General features: G+C 41.4%; 1 protein-coding gene across 1 annotated transcript; it reads left to right on the top strand.

Annotated features, from left to right (window-relative positions):
- Nucleotides 1–30: 30 nt before the first annotated feature.
- Nucleotides 31–16,200, top strand: LOC109414239 (uncharacterized). The gene is made up of 5 exons (XM_019688050.3): nt 31–604; nt 679–1,881; nt 4,781–5,969; nt 15,392–15,922; nt 15,986–16,200. Exons 1-5 carry the CDS (start codon nt 117–119, stop codon nt 16,136–16,138), a joined length of 3,564 nt encoding a protein of 1,187 aa, XP_019543595.3. The 5' UTR covers nt 31–116; the 3' UTR covers nt 16,139–16,200.
- The last annotated feature ends 396 nt before the right edge of the window (nt 16,201–16,596 follow it).

Genomic DNA, 16,596 nt, shown 5'->3' with positions numbered 1-16,596 from the left:
GTGCTCCGGCCTTGAGACGGAGCCGACGGAGCAGCTGACAATAGTTTGTTTTTGTTTACATTCGTTACTGTTTTTGGTTGAGTTTTTTGCCGGTTTTAGCTAAAAGTTTGTGAAAAATGGATGATTTTAAGCAGATAATTAATAAACCAAGTGTTTTAGCAACCGCTGGTGCAATTCAAAAGTCCATTAAAACAGTTAACGACAAGAAATCAAAATCCAGTGCAAAAACCAACGAGATTGAGCTGCTGAAAAGTTTGGTGAAATCGGACAACCCGCGAACGGCGCAATTGGCAGTGCAGGCCTTGGTTCAACTGGTCAACGGGGGCTCGCTGGATCTTGGCCAAACGTTGGGGATACTGGTAACGACATTGGCCAATTCATCACCGGCACATTTCACTGCCATTGGGAATGGCATGTTTGAGCTGCTGCTGCTGGATCTCAGGCGCCGTTGCTCCGTTCTGGGTGATGGCCAACAGTACGTGTGCCAGTTTGATCTGAAGCCGCCGCAACATCCGTTGATATTACTGCTGAGTAGCAGGGAGGTGGTAAATCTGTTGGCTTTTAGTACCAAGGTGAACGAAATTTGTCATCATCACGATCAGTTGTAAGTAGCTTAGTGTTACCAATCCACTTAATAAGAGCATAAATAGTAAATGTTGAGTTTTCTTTCCATTTCAGCGTTCGGAAAAATAGCGTCGAGTTCCTGAGACCAGTTTTCCTACACGTGTTCAACAACCCCGTATTATTTCCGGAAACTCAAAAAATGTGGCGTGCCTTGCTGAAAAGTGCCTCCAACGACGAAGCAGCAGTTCAGATGATATATGAAATTGTGTCCTGGGGTAGAACCAGTTCCAGCGAAAAGTGCCTTTACTCCAACAACTTGCTGCTGGAAGTGCTGGACTATTTCCCGACAGAGAAACAATTCAGCTGGTTGCGGAGGGACGTTTGCTTGCATCTAGCGATTGTCACCAAGGAAATGATCGGATATAACTATGACCCATCGGAGAATTTTTTGAAGATTTTCTCGGCCCTTCACGGGGACACCGATTACGCGTCGGTTAACTACAATAGTGTCCTGCTCATGATTTTGGCTGATGCGATGCAAACCATTGCTCCTGCTCACGTGCTGGGGTTGATGAGAATTGTACGATTTCTGCTGAAATCCGGATGTAATCGTCTGAGCCAATTTGCGATCCTGGATGGTGCAGTTCAACTACTGGGGCAGCAAACATTTTTCAATAACTATCTCGAAGATTGCAACTATATTCTGAACGGTATTCTTGGAAACTCATACGCAGCAGTAGTTTCCAACTCGTTTGATATGCGTCCAGCTGGGTACTTCCATGCGGATATTGCAAAATACAGTCATTTCTGCATGTGGTGGAATGATGTGGAAAATGGATTAATTACGGTCCATCAGTTCGTTGAATCTCTGTCCCAGTCATCCAGGTTCAGCGAGAAAATAAACCTGGTTCTTAGAGGATTATTGCACATGCATGAAATCCCCTTCGAATGCTGGCGAAAACTTTTCGATCAACTCGTCCACTCTTCCAAATCAAGTGAAGAGAACTGTTCCAGACTGCTGACCCCGATTCTGTTCCTGCTGGCCAACGACGGCAATCCTCGGAAGCGACTCCATCTGTTGAGAAGCCTCGCCTCAATGGGTGCCAAAGACCATGTACTGGGAGTGCTGAAAGCTCTGGCCAGGGATGTAGACCGAGCGACCAGTTTGGATTTGTACCTTCGGTTGTGGAAGGCTGAACCACGAACGTATCCGTTTCTGTACGATGTACTCAAGGATACCAGCCGACGGGCGAGAGAGGACTCGTGGGAGACGACATTTGCCCGGACGTACACGATTCGGGAAATTTGCTTGATCAAGTAAGCGAATAGTTTCCGGGGGCGATTCATTAACCGGGGGGAGGATTTTTTGATAAAAATGCTATATATTTTTTATTTTCAAGCATACTCTGTCTATGTATCTTATTCATTCGGAAGTTCTACCCGAGCAGGGAATGAGAACTAATTGAAAACAAATTGAGTTATTTAGATATCACGAATTTTGATAACAAAGTGAGTTTTCATTTTGTATGACTTAAGTGTTAACATAACAAAAATGATAACAAAATAATGTACTGGAATATCTAATTGAAATCAGAATGAGTTCTCATTGATAACAAATTGATATCTCATTTTGTTATCAACATTTTACGACTTGATATCATACGCAGTTCCCAGGGAGTTATCAAATCTAAAGGGTAATAACTAAAAATTAATAACAAATTTAGTATTCATTTTGATATTTTATTAGGCATTAATTTACATGAATACCTAAGTAAACATTTAAATTAGATTTTATTTTAACCCTTTGGAGGCGGAGGGGTCATATATGACCCCGGCGATGAAACCGAGCATAACAAACGTGTTCGACACCAGCGAGGTTGCGTCGACAGTGGTGAAAAAATCGGCTCCAAAAGGTTAAATTTAGAAGAATCGTGATTGAAAACTTGTTTTGTTTGATACGATATCATCAGGTGTCATAGAATATGACACCTATCAATGCCGTAGTATTATCGATTGTAACATCAACAGTCATTTCTAACTTGGAGCCTAAACGAAGAAAAATTGTATGGAAATCGGATATGATATCCTCATAGATATGCAGCATAACTATACCATGATTCAACTAAAAGATTAATGATAGGCATTGAAGTGACAAAGAAAAGTAAATTTGGAGTCAAAGGACAACTGCCCTTAACCTTTCGTAACTCGCGCGGTTGACTACCTGCGACAGCACCACGATAATGCTGAGTACAAAAAGCAAGATTTTTTAAACGTGTTGTACAAAATACAACAGCGCACCTTCTGATTATATGTACTGCAGCAAAACAAATGTGGGAGATGTTCACGACATCCCAGAGCCACAGGCATCGGAACTCAAATTGAATGACATCGAGCAACGAATTGAGTCGCATTCGGCTTCTCAGCTTTTTCCCTCGTTACCCGGGGAAAATGATGACATTGAAAAAATAAGGCATCCGATTGGAAAAATATTTTACTACAATAATTCTATCGGGTATGGCATAATGTCGTTTGGCATAATGGCCAAATGGCATAATCTGGCATAATAGTCGATTGGTAAAATAATGGTCGTTTGGCATAACAATAAGTGAAATGGCATTCATCATTTTCATGTATGATAAATATCTGTGTTATTTTCAAAACTTCAAACATCACGAGATTCATCATTTTGGTACGGAGCTACAATGAATCCTTTTTCGCGCGAGAATTCTTTATAAAGGTGAAATATGTGACCTTCAACAGTAGAATGTCCGTGAATTACTTCGATTGGCCATATCTAACTTCTTTTGCCTTTAATATCCCGGGTAGAGGTGAATGGCAAAACAAAAACAAAAGAATAACAAATTTTATTGTCATAACTTATTTTGTCATTCATGAGTTCTTCATGAAGAGCTTAAAACAACATGTGAATAGCATAATATGATATCATATCAAAATATGCCATTCACTTTTCATTTATCAAATTTGGAAGAATAATTACTGAATGACTTATTCTGCTATCATAACAAATTTTGCAATTGGTGAGATATTGTTGACCTCTTACGAGTTTGATGAACCATTGCAGTTTGGCACTTATCAAGAACAACATAGTGGCTAAATTTGAATTTTGGTTATTCTTATGGTAACTTTTTGATAGTTTTTTTTAGTCGACAGGCGAATAACTAATTTTGATATTGTTCTGTTCTTACAAAACTCAATAATGGTATATTTGGCGCCGTCCACAAATTACGTAACGCTCTAGGGGGAGGGGGGGAGTACGGCCGACGTTACGATCCATACAAAAATTTAAGTATTTTCATACAAAAAAAGCGTTAACGCTTGAAACCTGACTGACTATCGCTTCGCTCAGCGGAAGTTGGAATCACCTACACCTCATCTTCAAGAAATTTAGATTTACTTTATAATAAACAAGACAGTTTGACACATGGTTTGGCGTTTCTCTTTGCTATAAACGGTATCGGTATAAGCTAATTGCTATATACCATTTAGTAATTCTTTTTGAAAATAAAACTTGCAATTGTTTTGTAATTCTTTTCTGCCCGGGATAGAATTTAAAAATTTAAAAATATTTGGCAATATGTTTAGATTGAAATAACTGATATCTGGGAACTTTTGTATTCTGGGTAGTTATGTTCTCTTCGTCGTGGAAGGTTTTTTTGAAATCTGTTGAATCAAAGTTGGCCTCAAATCTTTCCCAACCAAGCCATACAACCAAGTTTCAGGCAACTTGGCCGATAAATACCCCCTCATAACGAAGAGAACAAACCTGTCGATAATATCCAGTCATCCTAAAAAGACTTACTAAAGTTCAAGCCAATTTAAATCACCATTACCCAGAATCCGCAAATTATAAATTCTGTGTCAATATGTAAGTAAAATACTCTGGTAGATTCAACAAATATTTACTGAATACAATTAATATTAATTAAGCATATTAAACCTTTTTTGGATTTTTGAAATCAAATCTTGTTATCATTGAGTTTTTGAAATGATAACAAAATGATATCTCAATTTGTTATTAAATAAAAACAATTCGGAAATAAAACTTATTTTGATTTCATTTTGTTATCAATAACAAAATGAGTTATCAATTTGTTATAGGTTTGTTCTCATTCCCTGCTCGGGTAGTTAAACTGCTCATGTTGTGAGTGGCGAGAATGACTCAAGAAATCACTTTTCCTATTTCTTTTATTTTCAGACCCCAGCAGCATGGAGCCGATCTGGTGAACTTATTTTCGGAAATTCTTAGCCACCCGGAAGATGCCAACAACGAAGCTGCTGTTGCCTTGGCCATCGATGCCATTGCCAGCTTGTGCGAGAATCACGTCGTCAACATCGTGTCCACCTGGAAAGTACTCGGTTTTAAATTCACCCACGAGAAACGCCCTCGGATCATTCGAAGTTTGTGCAGATTCTTCGCAAACGTTCCTTCGATTAAGGTAAACTCTCTCGAGCAGGAACGATTGGTCAATGAAATCATCCTCAAGCTGTGGCAGTTCGTTACCGATTTTGATGACCGTGAAGTGATAGTGGCAGCTTTGGAATCGTTAAAATCGTTTGCCCCGGATATGATGAACATATTTCAGATACCGGAAATATTCCGGCAAGGAATTCCTCTGCCCAACGAGGATGATGATACGTTGGATGCTAAGCTGATTCCAGGCGATTGTTGGATTCAGTTGATCCATTTTGTTAACCATTCCGCTATCGAAGCCGCAGGAGATTTGGTTGCTCATCATATCCATAACGAAATGCAGACATACCGTGGGGGTATCTATCTCAACCCGGAAGGGCGACCAGAACCGACTTCCTTGAGGCACCTCCCGAAAAGAAGCATCCTTGCTGCGGTTATTCTCCATTTGATCAATCATGGTGGAAAGCAAAGCACGTCTGACACCACCGACATTGTTCTGTACAACCTTCTCAGGATTGTGGCCAAAAAGTACCCCAAGCCTATTCCACCTCTGAATTGGTGCTTTCTACACGATTATTTTCACCATTGCTACGAGGCGAAGAAATACTGTCTCCAGATTGCAATCAAGCAAATGCCCCACTCCGGAACGGCCAAACGGATTGTGGAAAACTTCCTCAGCGAAGCGGTCGAAGCCGACATGGAAGTGGAAGATGTGCTAGTCGTTATGAGCTATTTGGATGTGATTACGGAATCCGTGCAAAGCGACATCTACAAGAGGTTTCTGCATTTGGCGTTACAATTTTTGCTCGAACGATCGGAAGAAAATGAAGCCAATAGTGGGAGCCCGTTCGTCGAAACTGTGCCACATCTGAGGGCGGCTGTTACGAAAAAGTCCTACCAGAATGAGGAGAATTTTGAGTACTTGTGTGAAGCTTTGGAGAATTTGTTCAGCCGTTTCATCGTCAAAACCAAGGTAAGCTATATGCGTTTCTAGAAAATTGGTTTTTAAAAATTTAGTTACTAAGGGAACTGACGTATTCTCGGACGTTTTGCTCTCTTCGTCAAGGTTTTTTTTTTGAAACCGATTGAACTCGAAGTTGGCCTCAAATCTTTCCCAATCAAGCTGAATTAGAATAACAATTATCTTAGAATTCGAATACCAATAACTGGAAGAGTTCCTCGAAGTCTTCAGGTAATCCTGGAGAAATTATTGGGTGGAAAGACCTACTAAAATTTCTGCAGGAACCTCAAAATAAATTTTTAAAGAGATCCCGTGAGGAATTACTAAAAAAATCACTAAAGGAATTCCTGTAGCAATCCGTGGCAAAGCTCCCGGAGCAATCCCTGGGAAAATTCTTGGAAAAATCCCAGGAGGAATTCCTGGATGAGTCCCAAGACAAATTCCTGGATGGATCACTGGATGAATTCCTGAAGGAATGCCTGGAAGAAATTCAGAAGAATTCTCGGAGGAAGCCCTATAAGAATTTTTGAAAGACTACCTGTAGGATTTCCTGTAGCAATTCCTGTAAGAATCCCTTTAGGAATCTTTAGAGGGACTCTGGGAGGAATTTCTGGATGAGTTTTTGGAGAAATCCTAGGAGTCATTTCTGAAAGAATTCCTTGAGGAACCCTCGGAGGAATTTCTGGATGAATTCCTGAAGCACTGCCCCCACTCGCATAACAGTCACATATGAATAGGAAACCCAGCAAAGATAGGACTGTTATGCGAGTGGGGGCAGAGCAAATCTTGGAGGAATCTCTGAAAGAATCCTTGGAGGAAACCCAGGAGGAATTCACGAGAGAATCCTTAAGGAAATTCTGAAAGTACGCCTGGAGGAATTCTTGGAAATCCTCAAAGAAATTCCTGGAGGAATGCCTGGATGGTTTCCTGGAGGAACCCTTGAAAGATTCTCTAGAGAAATTCCGGGAGAAATCCTTGGAGAAGTTTCTGAATTAATCTTTCAATGAATTCCCATAGAAATTTCTGGAGGAATCCTTTGAGAAATTTCTGGGGGGATTCCTGGAGGAATTCCTTAAAAGTCCCTGGAAGAATTCCTAAAGCAATTCCTGGAAGAATCTCCGGAGGAAATCCTGGAGGAACTTCTGGACAAATTCCTGGCAAGAAACATTGGGGAATTTGAAGAGGAAACCCTGGAGGAATTCCTAGAGAAATCCCTATAGAAATTCGTGAAGGAATTTTCTGGAGGAATTTCTGGAAAAATACCTAGATGAATTCCTCCAGCAATCCCTGGATGAATTCCTAAAGGAATTTCTGGAAGAATTCCAGGAGGAATCCCTGAAGCAATTCTTGGAGGAATCGCTGGAAAAATCCTTGCAGAAATCCCTAGAGGAATTCCTGAATATCGTCCCTGGAGGACTTCCTGAAGGAACTTCTGGAAGAATTACTACCGTCGTTGGAGGTGAGAATGGGTCAAAAAAGGATACTCAAAGATGTTTGTTAAATAGCAAATGCAATTGAAGTCGGAATAACTTTTTATTTGGTATGTATACTCTCCTATGTGGTAATGATAGTTTAGCAAGAAAGTATCACGTTATATGAATTGCCCATTTAGACATAGGGTCGAAAATATTGAGTTTTTAAATAAAAAGAGCAATGACAGCCCGCTTTTTTCATTACATCAACCAGGTAATACCTACAGCTAACCACTTATAAGAAAATTTATGGTTAGGTACTTGTGTTAAACATTACGAAGGAGAATTTTTTTCAGAGTGATTTACTAGTAGTTTCATCATATAAGTTTAGCCACAAATTTAACAAAAAACGATTATTGCAAAACATCTTATTCTGCATCATGACGTGTAAAAACATCTCCTCTTTGAAATAATATAAAGTTTTCAACATAAATTAGCGATAGTTGCTGAGCTATTTCAAATTTCATGTTTCTCCGTTTTGACCCAATCTCACCCCCCAGACCCATTGTCACCCCCATCGACGGTATACGAATTTCTGAGCATATTCTTGAAGGAATTCCTTAAACAATTCCTGAAAAAAACCAGGGGTAATATCTGGAAGAAATTCTGGGAGGAACTCCTGGAGGAGTTCCTGGAAAAATTCTAGGATGAAATTCTGTAAGAATGCCTAGAGAAATCTCTTGTGGAATTCATGGGGGAGTACCTAGAGGAACTTCTGGAAGAATGCCTGTAGGAATATCTAGAGGAATGTCTGGATGAAATTCCGGTGGAATCCGCTACGGAATTCCTGGAGGAGATCTTGGAGATCCAGATTCATCCCTGGAGGAATTCCTGGGGTAATTCCTCGATGAATTCGCGGAGAAATTCTTGGGGGAGTTACTGGAGGAATTCCTGGAGGCAAGCCTAGAGGAACCCCTGGAGGAATCCGTATAGAAACCCCTGGAGGAATTCTTGAAGGAACTTCTGGAAGAACGCCTGGAGGTATTCCTGGAGGAATCCTTAGTGCAATCTCTAAAGGATTCCCTAGAGGAATTCCTGCATGAATTCATAGAAGAATGCCTGGAGCAATTCCTAGAGACATGCCTGTAGGAATTCTTCGAGGAATCTGTAGAGAAATTCCTGGAGGAATTTCTATAGGAATTCCTGGAGGAATCTCCATAGGAATCCCTGGAAGAATCCATGCATAAATTCTCGGAGTAATCCTTAGAGTAAATCTTGCAGAAATACCTGGAGGAATTCTTGGAAGAATTACTAGGGGAATTCCAAGAGGAACTCCTAGATCAGTTCCTGGAGTAATTTCTTGAAGATTTACTGGAGCAATTCCAAGAGGAATTCTTTGAGGAACCCCCGAAGATATTTCTGGCGGAATGCCCGTAGGAATTCCTGGAGGAAGAACTTCTGGAGGAATCTCTATTGGAATTCCTGAGGGAAATTTTTATAGGAACCCTTGCAAGAATTCCCAAAGGAATTCCTGAAAAAAATCTTAAATTCGCGGAGGAATTCCTAGAGTTATTCTTGAAGGAATTCCTGGAGGAAATTATTGGAGGCAGAATTCATGAGGGTATCCCAAAAAAAGTTTCTGAAAAATTTTCAGGAGGAGGAACTGAAGAAATCACAGAAGGAATTCTTGGAGAAATCCTTAAGGAATCCTAACAAGAGTTCGCGAAGGAGCTTTTGTAGGCATCCCTATAGCAGATCCTCAGGTAATCTCTGGAGGAATTCCTGAAGAAACCCCAGGAGGTATCCCGGAAGCAATCCCAAGAGAAATTCCTAAGTGAATCCCGAAACAGTTGCTGTAGTTCTTGTAAGAATTCCAGGAGGAACTCCTGAAGAAATCCCAAGAAGACTACTAGGGGAATCCTTGAAGAAATTTTTGAAACAATTCCTGAAGTTGTTCCTGAAAAAAAGTACAGAAAGAGCAAATCTCTAGAGGATTTATTGAAGGAATTCCTGAAAGAAATCCTTGAGAATCCCGGATGCAATACCATGAGAAATTTCTAAGGAAACCTAGGAGAGCTTTCTTAACGAAGAATTTCTGAAGGAATACTCCAGGTATAAAATCTGAAGGAATCCATCTCTACAGTAGTTTCTGGACGAATTATTGAAGGAATCCTTAGATGGAATCCTAAAGATTGTTTGTACAATTTTTAAGTAAGTAATTTCTGGTGGGGGCTGGCTCACCAACACTTCCGGTCCGCTTTAGTGCTTTATGCATCATTGTGGCCAGGTGTTGTTCTAGTTTTTTCCAGCTGTATTGTAAAGCATGAGCGGTGATCCTTGGCATTCTTGTGTAAATTGGGGTACTCGGATTGTTGACCGATCACCGATTATTGCTAGCAGATGCAAACTTTCCACTAGTTTGTCTTAATACGTATCAATCGTCTCTGACAAACGAGAAAAACTGACCTCACTGATAACCTGTCTCTGAGCCACATTTGGTATAGAGTCTTCAGTGTCCGATTAATCGCTTCATGTTTGATGGAGGCTTTTAATCCAATGGGTTACGTAGCCGCTATCCGAATGAAGAGAGTAATGTTCCGCGTAATATATCACAAATCAAAAGAGGTGCGGTACATTACGTGGAGCGGATATACTGAATTGGGTACCAGACCAAGTCCCTGCTGGGTGGCGCTAAATAGGTGAGCCATAGACAATAGAATCGTCAATGTCGTAGGGCATAGTATGTGACTATTGTCGAAACAACACTATTTTTGGTCATTGTCCAGCCAAAATCATAAGCGGCGTCTACTTACACTAAGCGCATAACTATGTTAGGGTCAAGATTAGTATGAAATCATTGGTAAAATATAGTAACACTTTTTAGTTTGCGTAGTTAGTTGAACTAGAGTTAACTTTTTATTGAGACATTTTCTGTAGGTTTATTCTGGATTACAATACATTAGCTGTCCTTTAACTGAATTATTTTATAACAGTAAACAACTTTTCCTTCTTGATAAAAGATGTATAAACAAAAACATTTCAATGTGGACAAAGAATTGCCAAACTATACATCTGATCAGATATTTTCCCAGTATTAAATTTGGGGTGGAGAGTTAAACACTTACGGAAAATAGTTTTTAAATGTTTGTTAGACAAACATCACATGAACACAGCTACCAATGAACCAAACCTACTCTACTGTCTTCTCATTTTGCCGCTTCCTATCCTCAATTGAACTTATCTGACATTAGTTAGGACTGTCTGTGGGAGATCCTGGTTTCTAATTCTGTGTAGGACTTGTTAAAACGGGATGCCTGATATGTACTGCGGACAAATGGGCTGAAAGTACTGAGCAATCACAATTACTGTCGTACTAATCATATTAAATGCATGCTTTTCTACTTACATCCCGAACGTCACCAACCGGCAAAGAGGACATGACAAAAAAACGCGGGCTGGCCCTAACAAAAACTAGAAAGGCGATGAAAATGGTCACCGATGCAACGATATGGAAACAAAATAGATGAGAAATTATCGACCAAATCATAATCTATCCACATTTGCCTACAAGCAGATGGGCTGACAGTTGTCGGCCTGGGTGTGGACTGAGCAATTACAATTACAATTACAATTTTTAAGTAAGTAATTTCTGGTAAACTTTTCTGAAAAAAAAATCCTGGTAGAAATTCCTACAGAAATATTTCAAATAATTCCATATGGAATTTTTGAAGCAATCTCTAGCGGAATTCTTGAAAGAATATATGGAGAAATAAGTAAATAAATCTCTGAAAAAATACCCGCAAAATAGCGTATAATGATGTCTGGTAAAATTCCTGAAAAAAAGCACTGGAACAATCACTCTGAAGATATCCCAGGGGGAATTACCGGACGATTGTCTGGTAAAATTCCTAGAGGTACTCTAGTAGATATTTCTATGGTATCCATGATTGAATCACTAAAGGGAAAATTGTTAAAGAAATTCGCATCCTTGCAGAAGTATCTAAAACTTCTGAAGGAATTGTGCGAGAAATTCTTGAAGCATTTCTTGGAACATGCCTTGAAACAATCACCATCGGAACTTCGCAAGACGTCCATGGAAGAATTCATGAAGAAGAAATTCTTGGAGAAGTTCCTGAATACCTGGAAGAATTTATGAAGGTGGCCCTGGACGAATTCACAAAAAAAACCTAGTTTTTGCTCTCAGCATGAAGTTTATTTGAATTGAATGCAAGTGAAAATTTGTGAATTTCTCGCTACTACACTCTATAGCAACATATTCCTCTCTTTCCCTACCGGAACTGGTTCCGGCATAACAGGAAGGCATGTTGTTTTTGTATTCCTTGAATAAGAATCACAGAATTTAACTATTCAACCAAGCTTGTTATTAGGTGTAATATTCTATGATAAGATTGAAGTGCTACTCTTGGAGATATAGGTACTTGGCGAAATTTGTTGTGGTTTTTATGGAAACCAAGTTAAATAATTGTGGGTGAAATTTTAAATTATTCGAATGATTTATTTCTGTAGATTTTTTTTTCTGGAACTCTTAATTATTGATAGAATTGAGATGGCTCGAATTTAAATAAAATCAGGTGGCCAGGGGGGGCACGCAAAAACCCCTCCCCCTGCCCCTCTCTTTTTTTTCTAAACCATAGGGGAAAAATTCTGCTCAACAGACACCCTAACAGGAAGATTAGGGTAGTGTGGGGTTAAGGCCGTCTTCTACAACACTAGTAAAAGCCAGGACTACTCTCTCCTCGACCCACTAAAACACATTCCTATGGTCGCCAAACCCTACGTCTCTCCGGAACCACCAAGAAGGTATTGCATCAGAGAGGGGCTAGTACACATCGCACCCTCAAGGTTAGCTGCGTAGCCTAGCAGCAACGAACATCGATGACTCGCCCTGGAGAGTCCATCACGGTAACATGCTGGCGCTTAGCCAGTTTCCCGAGTGGTCCTCGCCACTCCCTTTGTCCTCGGAAGGCGGGCAGGGTCAACCCCGCCCGCGCCCAATTGCTTTGCAGACATCAAGAACTAATGCCCACGTGCAACCCGATCTTACCTGCTGAAGGCAAGGGTATCACTACCCTTCAGGCTCATTGCTGACAACAGGGTCTCCATCTGCCCCGACCCTTGCCGGGGACCCCTTACCAACCGCGGGCTCGGATCCAACCCAGTAGACCGACGCCACGACAGCCCCGCTACCGCGGCCACTTAATCGCTGTAAGGGTCGATCTCGACCGCAGGGCACCGGTATGACCTACGAAGCCGACTTCGAACCCCTGGACCACCTTTTGTACTGCATCTGGACTAGCCATTCTCCGAGTCCACGCACCACCTCCTCTGTAGCTCCCAGTCGACATGGGTGATAGCCGTTGAAACGGCGTTCCAGCTAACCTCATCCCTACACATCCTCTGGACCAAATTGTCCGGAGTTGTGTCCTCCCCGCATGTGGCAAGCATGCGGTCACGCATTGTGCGAAAACGCGGGCACACGAATAAAACGTGTTCCGCCGTTTCCTCTAAACCATTGCACACTGGGCATTCGGGAGAATCCGCATGCCCAAAACGGTGTAGATACTGTCGGAATCAACCATGACCTGTAAGGACCTGTGTCAGGTGGAATGTAACTTCCCTATGGCGCCTATTAATCCAACTATCTACCCTCGGTATCAACCTATGGGTCCACCTTCCTTTGGTGGAACTGTCCCACGCGCGCTGCCATTTGACCATAGAGGCCATCCTGGCAGTCCTGCGTATGCCTCTTGTGCCGCGCATTTCGAAGCACTCCATGTTCTCACTGATAAGAATGCTAATAGGCACCATACCAGTAATGACGCAGAGAGCGTCGTGTGACACGGTACTGTAGGCGCTCGCAACCCTCAGGCACATAAGCCTGTAAGTACGTTTTCTTCATACATTTCCATGCGCACCGGCAACGACACCCGACAGCATCAGAGAATACGCCTGCATGTATACACAATGGCACCTGCAGCCAAATTAGGGAAAATTGCAGGTTCGTTTCCGTTTTTAACAGTTTCGCAATGATGCGGACATTGCTTTTTAAACTTTTTTGGTGTTTTGAAAAGCTGAAATTTTCAACTTTACATTAGTGGATTTAGATTTTAAATAAATGTTCGTAAACACTGTGAAATAACACTGCATTTATGTAAACAACCGGCACCTGGTCCAATGCGCTAAAGTGTCATGATATACAAAAGTGCAGATAACTTTTGATAGGAAAAAGATACATCTCCAAATTTTTGATATGTTGTGTAAAAATGTCCCCGCTGTCAATTGACGTAAAAATTTTGAAAATCGGTGGTTGTCAACATGGTGAAAAAACAGTTTTGTTGTAAAAATCCAAGATGGCGGCCAAAATCAATATGGCCGACCCTACTTTTTATAACTGTAAATAGTAGCCCTATCTTTCCTCTTTTAAACAACATTTTGTTATTGGGTGGTTTTTTGAGAAACTTTTGAGTTATAACGGTTAAAATGAGCCAACTATTGATCAAAATCGAGGGGTCCGCAAAAATGGTTGTGGCTCTTACTAACGGGGGTCCATCAAATTGAATAACCAAATGCATTTTTCTTACTTTTTTAGAAGGGACTTGCAGAAAATCGCTACCTTAAACATTTTTGAAGACATGGTGTAAATAGTGGAACGGTCTCAGCGAGAGTTACCCAATGTCGTCGGCAAATCTGACAATCTCAACTCCAACTGGGTACTCTAACCTCAACACATCGTCGTACATGACATTCCATAACACCGGACCCAGGATGGAACCTTGCCGGACTCCTGAGGTTATGTGAAAGCACTACCTCCGTGTCGTAGACTAGTACGCGATTCTGAAAGTAGCTTTCGAGAATCTTGTACAAGTACTCCGGTATCCCCAGACGCAAGAGCGCATCGGCAATAGCAGACCAGCTGGCGCTATTAAACGCATTCCTAACATCCAGAGTCACTACCACGCAGAAGCGAATTCCCCTCCTCTTAGGCTCGAGTGCTTTCTCGGCGGTTTTTGTAACCGACAAGATAGCGTCTACGGTGGACCTCCCCTTCCGGAAGCCGTACTGGTTGCTCGAAAGACCATTTTCGCCCTTGTTGAGGTCATTTTTCCAAAAATCAGGCAGTTTCACAGAAACCGCAGCTGCCAGCTAAGCTCCTGCTGCGACCGTGTCTGCTCCCGCATTTTCACTATTCATTTCGAGGTTAGAATTCGCTGCGCGTTGCAGAACTCTGTTTAACAGGAGTTTTATCCAGGCTTGATAATCCTCATCGAAATCAAAAGAGTTTTGCAACATGCTCTAGAGCGGTGTTTTGCTTTTGCCTAGTCGCGAGGGAGCAAACGAAACCCAAACAGAGAGGCAATAAAAACTGAGCAAGGAAGAGGGGAACGAAAAAAGAGCCGATGATTATTTCGGGTTTTTGAGTGCGATTTTCGCCTCGAGAGTCTTTCTTTGTATGGGAGTGGAACTCGCGAGAGATTTTGAGTGTGAGTGGACGTGAGAAACACAACAAGAAATTATGAGTGTTGGACGAACTCCTCGCTGCGCGGCAAGCTCGCGCTCGCTGCTGTTGAGGATTTGCGTTGTGATTTCTGAGTTTTATTTTCACTCCTCAGAAAATCGCCGAAATCGCTTCCTCATTTTCTCGCGAGGGAGTTTCTGTCAAGCCTGGTTTTATCCGGGAACCGCGATAAGGAATCGAACAGGAAATCACGTCGGCGTCACCAATTGTGGGAGCCGGATACGGGGCCGAGTAAAACACAACGCGATGACTAGAAATATAACCAATATAACTGATTTATTCACGAACCGAATTCACGTGTGCTTTGTTGTTGTTCGTACTTGTTTCTACTCTCAAGGGCTTCTCAATGACACAGAACGGTGCCGCCACAGTCTAATATATACCAATAGGCTATGGTCGAATTAGTTGCTGTCAAAGATCCAGCATATTCTGTATTTCATCTCTTATAATACTTATATGTATCACTTTTTACCCATCTTTTCCAGCTTTTTGAAGAATATCTCAAAGTTCTGAGTGTTCTTCCGTCCAAACATTTGACATCACTTCTGAAACCAAGCACGTGGATCGACAAACGCAATCAAGCCAAGCTAGAGAAGGTGATCGTTTTGCAGTTTTCCATTCACAAGCACAATCCAACTGCCACTGATCTGCACTTGTTCGGTCTGAGCGACATTCTAAAAACCATTGGTTCATTCGAAACGAACGCGCGAGTTTACTTTTTGGGCTCCTTCTTCGACTTTGTACCAACGCTAGAAAATCACAAAGCTCTCAACGGATGGATTATCGAGCTGATTGGCTATATCCAATCGGATCTAGCGGAAGCGCAAACAGCTCTAATGAAGGAAGTTTCATTGCTACTGGATGTGTTTCTAATAGCGGTGATAAGTTTGTCAGGATATGGAGCGCTGTTTGGGAAACGAACCATCGTAGAAGATTTGGGCAAACGCCTTTCCGTTTTTCCGCCAAGTCTCATCATGATATTCCAAATGAACATGTGGCGAGATATCGAAAACAAGGTGAGATACGCATTCAATAAACAGCATGAATCACACACCACTTCATGTTTCTATTATTTTCAGATATACGAATTTCTCTACCACTTGTACAACCACCCGAACATTTCGGCACCATATGCGGAATGTTTCAAAAACGCTCTATTGTGCTGCAAGGAGCAGTCATATCTTCAGCAACCAAAGGCGTGGCCCAAATTCGTTTCGTTACGAAGACTGTAAGTATACGTCAATAATCTTGTTTCTATCTCTATTCAACCGCAAATACGATTGTTTTAATTTTCGTTAGATTAGTTTCCATAGCTAAAATAATCCGAAATCTCATTTCACCTGCCGCGGTAATCATATACTCCTTGAGTTAATAGTGATTTTCAGCTGAAAGCCCTTGTCAAAAAAATATGTAAATCTAGCAGTCCCGGCAAACGTCGTCCTGCCTGCCTACTTTGTATTTTGACATACGGTTCCATGAAGAAATACCCCTCAAAATGGAATTTCAGATTTTCCCGTTTTTCTTGCCTTCCCGGTTTTTCGTACGAACACGTCGGAACCCTGGCGGAAAGCAACAGTGAAAGAAGCATGTCGATCTGTTGTCCCGTTCCCGAGCCTATTCGTGACATACAAACACCATTCCATTTTTATTTATATAGATAAGGAAAATGCATTTGGTGACCCGTTAGTAA

The sequence above is a fragment of the Aedes albopictus genome, chromosome 2 (assembly GCF_035046485.1).
Source record: "Aedes albopictus strain Foshan chromosome 2, AalbF5, whole genome shotgun sequence".
NCBI classification, from domain to species: domain Eukaryota; kingdom Metazoa; phylum Arthropoda; class Insecta; order Diptera; family Culicidae; genus Aedes; species Aedes albopictus.
This window is presented reverse-complemented; position numbering and strand designations above follow the sequence as displayed.

Bases quoted from the DNA above. Each gene is read 5' to 3' on its own strand.
- LOC109414239 (XM_019688050.3), top strand. From the start codon at position 117: ATGGATGATTTTAAGCAGATAATTAATAAACCAAGTGTTTTAGCAACC. The intron at 605-678 runs GTAAGTAGCTTA...TTTCCATTTCAG, and splicing joins TGTCATCATCACGATCAGTT to CGTTCGGAAAAATAGCGTCG. The intron at 15,923-15,985 runs GTGAGATACGCA...TATTATTTTCAG, and splicing joins GGCGAGATATCGAAAACAAG to ATATACGAATTTCTCTACCA.